The sequence below is a fragment of the Orbicella franksi genome, chromosome 11 (assembly GCF_964199315.1).
Source record: "Orbicella franksi chromosome 11, jaOrbFran1.1, whole genome shotgun sequence".
In the NCBI taxonomy this organism is placed as follows: domain Eukaryota; kingdom Metazoa; phylum Cnidaria; class Anthozoa; order Scleractinia; family Merulinidae; genus Orbicella; species Orbicella franksi.
Window position 1 is genome coordinate 4,047,161 of NC_138155.1, and position 9,824 is coordinate 4,056,984.

At 36.2% G+C, this 9,824-nt stretch overlaps 1 protein-coding gene across 2 annotated transcripts in view; it reads right to left on the reverse strand.

The window, feature by feature from the left end:
- The window catches only part of LOC145460551 (uncharacterized), a 41,065-nt gene extending 34,634 nt beyond the window's left edge, over positions 1–6,431 (reverse strand). For both annotated transcript variants that reach the window (XM_081445400.1, XM_081445399.1), the window contains exons 1-7: positions 6,098–6,431; positions 3,869–3,983; positions 2,826–2,999; positions 2,424–2,530; positions 1,766–1,903; positions 1,296–1,477; positions 294–336 (exon numbers count right to left, since the gene is read on the reverse strand). In XM_081445400.1, coding sequence (XP_081301526.1) covers positions 294–336; positions 1,296–1,477; positions 1,766–1,903; positions 2,424–2,530; positions 2,826–2,999; positions 3,869–3,983; positions 6,098–6,318 — 980 coding nt within the window. In that variant the 5' untranslated portion in view covers positions 6,319–6,431. The remainder of the gene's footprint in view (positions 1–293; positions 337–1,295; positions 1,478–1,765; positions 1,904–2,423; positions 2,531–2,825; positions 3,000–3,868; positions 3,984–6,097) is intronic.
- Between the last annotated feature and the right edge of the window lie 3,393 nt (positions 6,432–9,824).

Here is a 9,824-nt window from a genome sequence, read left to right on the forward strand (position 1 = left end):
CGGTTAATATATCTCTTAGGATTTGTCGATTTTACATGTATTTCAGCTGCCTGATTTAATTAAGAAAACTTATTGGGTATCGAGACTCCCAAATTTAGTCTACAATCATATTTTTGTAATCTGCTGTTTGAATCCCAACATTGAATTTTACACGTTTTGACAAGTAAAACTTACAATTATATGTCATGAATGCAAAATGCTATTAATCATAATATGACTACATGTAATTAGCAAAGGTGGTGTTTTGTGACTCAATTTACACAGCAATGATCATCTTGATTACATGTACTTACTGACTGACAGAATCCTCTTCCTTTGCTGAAGCACTATTATAACCTACAGAAGAGGAAAAATACTAATAGTTATCACATTTAAATTATCATGATTACAATCCCTTGGCCGGAACAAAACAAGCTGCGTAAGACTACATGTAGCCAAGAACAATTATATATTATCACAAGTAACTGGAAACTTTATTGTCAATAATCATAAAAAACAAAATAATTCAAAACTGCTCTCCACAAAATGATGAAAATTAAATGATGCTAAAAGGAGGGCACAACAACAATTTTGTGAAATGTGATTTGACCAACGACAATAAAAATGTCTTTGCTTAAAGAGTATTTAAATTACAGGTTACATGTACATGCACATGTAAGTAGAAAATAAATTAATCACATTTTTGTGAGGAATAAACAGTAGTACTGTAGGAAGTTATTCGAAGAGGTGAAAATTTTGCGTCCGACCGACTGAAAGAACATGATTGCAACTGACTGATCGCATGCGCATGCTCTCTCATGTGACTATGGAGTGACTAAGACTGGGGACGAGATAGAATTATTTGCCAGATATCTTTTATTAAACCAGCTAAAATGTTAAAAGTCACAGTCCCTTCATATATTTTTAACAAAATATCAACATGTGCATTGCTTGTAATTACTGCATATTGACAGTTAAGCCTACTGTAGTTCACATTTAGCAACACACTGTAAGGGCATAAACATAAAATTTTACATACATGCAAGAAGGACATGATACTCTAAGTTACATTTGCAGTGTGAACTTCCTGACACAATGACACAACAGCAACATAACAGCATGAACATTATAACGACATAAGGAAAAAACTTTTTACACCTTATGTCTTTATGTTTGATGTTTACATAACAGTTTTACTTTGTACATTTATTTCCTGAAATGAGCTATTTAATGATGTTTTAAATTTGTCATGATGTTGCCATGTTGCTAGTGTGAACCTGAGGCCTAACTGGTTTCTGTACAATGTTGTTACATACCTCCCTCATCTGCGACAGGTCCTCCAAATGAGAAGTCCACGTCATTAGTTGTTGTTCCAGTTCCTAGCAATCCAGTGAAATCCACTCTCTTATTGGGTGTAGACTGATTTGATTTTGTGTTCTTCACCTGATTTCTTGCTCTTTCTTGTTGTTCTTCATACTCTTCAATGATATTTGAAACACTGTTAAGAAATAAATAATATTGGAAAAAAAATTATGTTTGCTGCCTGTATTACATGTAAATTGCAAGTTTTTTTTCCCATTCACACTGAGAGTCTTCAACATGTTCTAGTGTCAAGTTTAGGAGAAAATACATTCAAGTAAGAATAAGCCTCAGGGTTCAGGCCAAATCCAGACCCACATTCGAACCCAGACCGCTCAATCAAGAGTGGGGTTCACCAACCATAAGGCAACAACACCTCCACTTTGAAGTGGTATCCCTGTGTCAAAAAAAATCATGTCTGCCTAACCTGTGGTGTCCGTGAATGACAGCATGGTCTGAAGCCTTCCATCCCTGGGAGTCTTTTAGTTCAGTGTTTGCATTATGCTGAAGGAAAAGTCGAACTATACTAATGTGTCCCTCACTAGCGGCTGTCATCAACGCTGACCTTGAAAGCATAAGAAGCAGTCATTACTGACAAATATACTGTACAGTAGAATCATGATTTTCCAAACATCCAATTCAAAGTACTGGTTTGAAAAATCAGGGGTAAAATTACAGAGTTCAACTGGGGAGAATAAAACAGCTTTTGGTTTGAGCTATCAGGAGGTTTAAAAAATTGAGGGTCTGAGAAATTGGAATTCCACTGGTAGTGATACTGTAATTATAATTAATTTACAGAAGGTGTACAAAGTCATACATCAATACTTAAAAAGGATTTTCCCGGATTTGATAAGAATTATGCAAAAATCATGGAGTAAATTCTTGATTTTGCAGATCTTACAATTATATTTCAAGGACCTTTACTAGAACCTTGCAAATCAAAGATCTCTGTAGAATTTTTGCACTGAGTAGTAAGTTACAATTTTGAGCTTGATCCTGCAAAAACCTTTTTAAAAACTCTTGGAGATCTGATCATGTGAAGTCACGCCATGGGACAATAAGAAAATGCACATAGCCCAACCCACCTTCCATGAGCATCAACTTCATCAATCTTTGCTCCTTCGTTGATCAGAAAATTGACAAAGTCTAAGTTTCCGAGTGATGATGACACATGGAGAGGAGTAAAACCTTCCTGTGAAAAAATACAGCCAAGGGTAACTTTTAAAATATTATAAAACTGAACACATTCAAACTACAATTAACCCAACCACAAATGGGTCACCAAAATCTGGTTACAAACCTTTGTTAACAGGACACGTACGTACTTTACAACACCAACAGCGACATACAAAAAAACTTGATTTTCACCTCTTATACATGTAAGCAAACGCCTCTACTAAGCAGCTGCTTACAGATCACATACTGGTGTGTGCTTGCAGACAGTTTGGCAGTTTTAACATTTATTGTAATATTTAAAATCAAAGTACCTTGTCTTTGGCATCAACTTTAGCTTCTCTTTCTAACAAAAGCACAGCAGCATCAATGTCGCCATTAGCTGCAGCAAGATGAAGCAATGTGCTGTTATTGACATCCACAACATTTGCCTGAGCTCCATGATCCAGCAAAATTCTAATACACTCCAAGAACTGACATTCTACCACCTGTGCAAAAAACAGTAAACGATTTAAATATTACTTAATTAGCCATAATTATATTATTATTATTATTATTAGAATAGGGCACACAATCCTTGATATAGTTAATAATTTTTAATTTCTATGCATGACTAAGCATTCATGTATATCATCTCTTGGAAATTCCCTGATATATTGCATATGTAATTTCTACAATCTTGGCTACACTTTTTGGGTATAGTTTGTGAAAATTTAACCGGACAAAATAGTGAAACCACAGGCTGAGTTCACGATTACATGCTCACATTATTGATCATTTTTTAGGTGTCTGATTCAAGAAAAACAAATCCTCTTTTTGCTTTATGGTTGATTATTGCAACCAAGAGCTCTGCTTTTAGGCTTGCCTACATGTAAATCTATATTAATATTATGCATGATTAAGCATGATATGGAAGTCTGTGCCTTATAAATGATATAGTTAATATTTAAAAAGAGAAAACTGGGCCTTATACATGCAGTTAAACCAGGGATGTCAATAATATCTACTACAGCTGAGTATGTTTGATGGGCCCGATTTGTTACGGGTGTACTGGACTATACTGTACATGTAGCTGTTAACAAGTTTATTATGGGTGTGAAGATCATGGCTACAGTTAACACAAAACTTAATAATATCCCTGTAAATCATAGTAGGTCATGGCTATCAGCAAATTTTTAAGCCTTGGAAAAGCTGCCTTGAAAATAATCACTCATTCAAATAAGAAATTACAACGGTTTGCATGATTCAGGTCTGATTGAATCAGATACAAAATGTAATTTCCAGAACATGAATGGCAGCTGCATTGGCTTTTTCACTAAATATTATTTTTGTATTACTGTATATGGTTAGCACTTACCTTCATGAGTGGTGTTCGACCATAGTTGTCACAGAGATTAGTCTTAGCATTGTTTGCCAGGAGGAATTTTACAATGTCCTCCTTACCTTGAGCACAGGCAAGGTGAAGAGCCGTTCTAAAAAAAAAATCAAACTTCAAATGTGAACCATGTTTACAATATTGTACACTGGAAAAGGTTATCACAGGAGGAGGGAAGCCATACATGTACATGTATAACTACTTAAAGAGAGCAAGGTTTGCTTTGGACTTTGGAAATGTAACCTGTACAAGGGTGATGATAAAAAAAAATACTATTTTGCAGCCCTTTTGGGAACTGTAAAATGCAAAAGTGACAATGAAAAAGATTCTTATTACAGTCAAATCAGATATTATTCGTTTAATGGGAACTCTGAAATGTTATGGGTGAATGTTCCAATATTGATTGATGGTTTGCTGGAAGCAATTCCCTACAAGCAGTTGGTTTCTCCTATGCCAAATGCAACTGCTCAAAGGGTATGGAAGCATAAACTTACAACTTGACGGGTAGGCAAAGCAGTCAGAAATTACAGTGTTTGTATGGGAATCCAATGGTAAATAACTTTTTCCAAAATTAAATTTTGCACAATTTGTGGATCAAAACGTTAAAATACTCAGTAGGAGATTGCATTCACCAAGTTTGAAAGATGTAGCTCAGCTAGAAGATGCTCAGTTATTTTTTTTAAATTTTCCATAAATTTGTCCGTAACTTTTTTTCTGTGAACAGCGTCTAGACGTCCATCTACCCAGCCAAATTTACAGACAAAAAAATGTATAGAAAATTAGAACAATTAAGGGCCTGTTCACATGGAGGTGGGGGACCTCATGCAGGCGAGGTCCCCAGCCTTGCTAGATAACCAATCTATCCATACTCTCTCTTTTTTTCTTGATCACGTTTGCATGTTACATGTAGGTGGGGTACCCCACCAAGGCGGGTTACCCGGTCAGCTGGTCCCAATTCTCAATGTGAAAGCTGCAGAGTGGGGTAGCCCACCTAACCAGGATAATCAGATCACTGCGCCAAAGCCTGCCAAAACACACGGCAGAACATCATGGCTACCAGCTGCTTCTAGCGTAGCGGGTTATTTTGACGATTTCACCTCCAAAACCACCAAAATGCTGATGAAATTGACATTGCTGGCCACAATTTAAGCATTGATAGTCAGCCAGATAGTCAGGCTAATCAGTGGAATCAAAATGAAGTTTTGCCTGCAACAACGACATTGAAGCACAAAGCAGCTTCATCGAAACAAACAAAGGAAACAAACATCAGTTCTTTGTTTATGTACGTACTTAGTGACAGCAAAATTGCATTTAGGACCTCACCTTATGTCCCCAGAGTTGTATGTGAAGACAAGTATTTCTTTACCACAGGTAGGTGAGGTACTTCACCTCCCCGGGGTCCCCCACTACCATAATATGAACAGGCCCTAACTAAGCATCTTCTGGCCAAGCTACCTGGCGAGTACAATCTTCTAACTAGTATTTTAACGTTGCGATTCTCAAACGGTGTAAAATTCAATTTTGGAAAAAAGTTTTTTGCCATCGGATTCCAATACAAACACTCTAATTTCTAACGGCTTTGCCTACCCAGGTAATGCACATAACTGTGCAGTAAATCATTACTGATAACCAATCACATCAGAGAATTTCAATACAGAGTGTTTTCATTTCTGACAATTAGCATTTAACCAAACGTTTGATAGCATTTAGGCGTAAAAAAAATTGTTTATACAGAAAAACAATATCACAAAATTTAATCTTATTTGAACAGCACGCAGGCACAATATTTTACCACCATCTGCGAATTGGCGATCGCTGAATGTCTAGATTAATCGCCTACATGGTTTTTATAAAATCAAATGAGAATAACCGATGACGACCGCCAAAAGTATTCCAATTATTTAGCTAATAAAACGAATTGAAGATTAAGTTCTAAGTCATTAAGTTTTGAATCATTCTCTGTATATAAAAATTTAAGCCTACTAAAGGAAATACAGATTTGCTTATTTTGTAGCCTGGTGCATTGAAAAATGAAGTAGTACTCAAACCAGGTAGATACAAGAAGCGTTTAGCGTAGAGGTACATACTATAAGCCTTAGGAGCTTAGTGTGGGTTGAGAATTCAAGGACGCTTCAAGAGTTACCAAAGAAACGCGTATGATCGCGATGGCAGTAAATTTCTGATCCCAGACAAAACTATCTTGCCCGTTACCTGTTTTCCCTGTCGAGCTGGTTGATGTCTCCCTTCTTGACTAGTTGCTTCAATTTTGATAGATCCCCGCTCAAAACGGCTTTATGAAGCTTCGGTAAATCCTTGTCCTTGGAGATGGAGTAACCAGATGCGATGCTTGCGGCATCGCTAAGGTCTTCGGTGGACAGAGTGTTCTTTGCACTTGGGCTCTTCTTCTTGAAAAACTTTTTAAGGCCGGACATGGCGATTGGAGTTACGTTAATCCATCATGTAAAGTATCTTTTCACGTTTACAAGAGACACATTTTGAAGTTTACTCACGTCTAACTTCGGATCGGCAGTTGAATTTGAGCCGATTGTAAACTCGGTACCAGGTCACTCTTAATAAACGCAAAATACTCTTCCCATGATTCCGTTCGGCTTGAGACAACCAAGAAACCTAACAAACACCACACCAAGCCAAGCCAATAACTCGACATGACGAAATTTTGCCAACCTAAAAATATATTTTTTTGTATTTTTATTTCTAATTAGCATCATCCTTTGGTTGAAAAATCAAGCTAATAGCGACTTAACCCTTAGAAAGACCTTCTTCAACTACACACTTGTTTATAAGAATAAGTCGAGCTGTTGGGCGGCCAGTAATCGAAGTCCCGATGGGGGCTTTTCTATTGTTTTTACGTCTATTAATCGGCCAGCTCCCTTAAAGCGGCTACTGTCCATTTCCCTGAGGGTGGCCGTTTAATAGGGTTTATTTTATCTCAGAAATTGACGTCAGTTTTTCATGCGTCTGTGCTGTTATTATTAATAATAATAATAATAATAATAATAATAATAATAGACTTGTATAGCGCTAGAACTAGACAAACATACTCAAAAGCGCTTTACATTAAGTTAAAATAAATGAATAAATGGAAATCACTAAACTTTAAAACTATTACAACAACTATGCTAAACTTTAAAACTATTTCCACAAGTCAAAAGCTTTCTTAAAAAGAAAAAAGAAAATTAATCATGAATTTCGTCAAGTACTTTGTCAAAATAGATGTGGATCCACGAGGCGATGAAATTCATCGTCAATAACAGGATAGACGCATGAAAAACTCACGTCAATTTTTTTTTTTTTTTACATGACAAATAATCAAATTGTACGCTCTCGCCCGCTTCGCATAAATTATAAATTTATGTGTCTGTCCGCTTATTGACAATGAAAATCAACCAATAAGGGCGCGAAAATTGCTGCAGCGATTGTAACGAAGAATATGGAGGCTGAAATGAATATCTTAATGATGATAAAAATGAATGACAGGCCAAACATGACTCCTATTGGTCAAGATAGGAAAACTTTGACCTTCAAAGCTTCGCGCTAAAGAGTGCGTTTTTCAAAGACCTCCCTTTTCTGTATGAAAGCAGGGGAGGGTCTTTATAGATCTGATGATAGAAATGGATGACAGGCCAAACACGACTCTTATTGGTCAAGATAGGAAAACTTTGACCTTCAATGCTTTGTTCTAACGAGTACGTGTTTCAAAGATTCCCCTTTTCTGTATGAAAGCAGGGGAGGCTCTTTATAGATTTCTCTTAGCAGAGGCTGATTTTGTATTAAATGCCATTTACTCATTAGAATGTTTTTAAGATTAGGCACAGATGGGCGATATTCTGTAACAAACGGCAAAATTCTCTTGCGCATTTTTTGTTTATTTTGTCGAGCGGACATTCTTTGGCCAAATTTAAGTTCTGAGAGAGTGTTAATTCTTTTCTAAAAGGTTATCTGGATAACCTCTGTCGCGTAATCTGCGTTGGAATTGAGTAATGTTTTCTTCAAATGTAGCTTTTAAAGAGTTGGTTCTCAGAAGTCTTAAGGCTTCGCCTTTGATCAGCCTTTCCTGACGCCTGGAGGGTGGCAGAAGGTGAAGTGTGTGTATTGGAAAGTTTCTGTCGGTTTGAAGTGCGTGCGCACGTCGAGAATGGATTCCTTCTTAAATCTTTCGCCCTTATATACGCATGTATCCAGGAAAGTTATTTCTGTATCTGAAATTTTAGCTGTGAATTTTCTGGATGTTTTCAATTCTTTCTTTATGTTTGTTTACATTGACTCTCGGTTCAAGGACCTTGTAATGTGCCTTATTCTTAGTTAGCTTTTCATCATTGCTTTTACGCTGCTCTAGCTGTTTAATCCTGTGGAGTTTGGTCTTATTCCGCTCTACTCGCCTGTAGTGAAATTTAATGAGAGTGCCCAAATATTTCTGCTGAGCGTTCTTTCTGATAAAGGCAATGGCTGGAGTTTGGAAAAGAACATGGGTTTGCGAGATGAAAAATTGTAAATACAATACAATTAAAGTAAGCAAAACCGTATAAAATTCTTCCTTTCTCTAAACGGAAAAACTAGTCAAAAAACAGCAAAAACAGCACTGGCGGCATGGTAGGAGCATTTCTGCAAGACGTTATGTGTGTTATATTAGACTTTATTACCTGCAGTCGGACTCCAAAATTATTTTAACGCCTTCAATACACTCTAAAATGGAAAGGTCATACGCTATAATCTAAGAATATTCACAAGAATGTTTTCAGCCTAAAATGGGCAGAAAAAATAAGAATATTCAAACAGGACAGGGAAACCAATATGCTTATGTAAAAAGAGTGTAATAAAAAGCCAATTAAAAAATGAGATTGACTAGAACAATCAATCTGTCTGCTTGTGAATACAGTGTTTATTTATTTAGCTGGGATTCTTGTTTGCACCGCGCTCCGATCCCCCTCGGACTAACCACATCGTGCGACGAGTTCCCCACGAGGGACTAGCTGTCACTTGCATGTCTTGCTTCCATTCGTTTGCTTACATTGCAATGGACGAGAAGTTAAATATGGTGGTGAAATTCCTCCTTTGGAGTCATGTGTAGTCTGCCGGCAATCTCAGTTTTTCCGGTGTCGAAATTTAGCAGAGATTATATAAGGCGCGTAGACGGTTAAGCTTAAAGGAGCTCAGTCACTGTGTTGTGAGTCGTTCTAATAATAATAATAATAATGATAATGATAATGATAATGATAATGATAATGATAATGATAATGATAATGATAATGATAATGATAATGATAATGATAATGATAATGATAATGATAATGATAATGATAATGATAATGATAATAGTAATAATAGTAATAATAATAATAATAATAATAGTAATAATTTCAATAAAAAAACTTTATTGACTACTTTTTCACACAAACCTGAATCTTACATCTATCTGGTAAAAATTCAGAAATTCTATTGCCCGTAAAGCTTTTTTCCTAAAATAATTTCCGTAAAAATTTCAGTAACCTACCTACATAATTATACTCTGTAAGCATTTACAAGCATGAAGTGGCTATGTACACAAGTAATGGCAAATTAATGTGAAATGATAGTAATGTGTATACTCTAGGCAATTCTTACCCTACATGTCCCTCTTTTTAACAGAGGAAAGAATAAATGTTGTAGAAATTTTAAAGAAGATAAAGCTAAAATCTAAAATAAAAATCAGAGTTTCGTCCAAAAAAGAAAAGAAGGGAACTAATAGATGGCTCCCTCTGCAGTTTTGATGTCAAAGTCTGCATTCTTGACAACTAGGACTCTCCTAGTTGTCCTAGAACCTCTCAAACAAATGAGGGTTGATCTCAAGAGTGCAAACGACTTTTTTAAATTTGCTCTGATCCAGGAGATCGTCTTAGCGTACTGTTCCCCCTTCTTTAGCGCTATCAGCTTCAAGCAT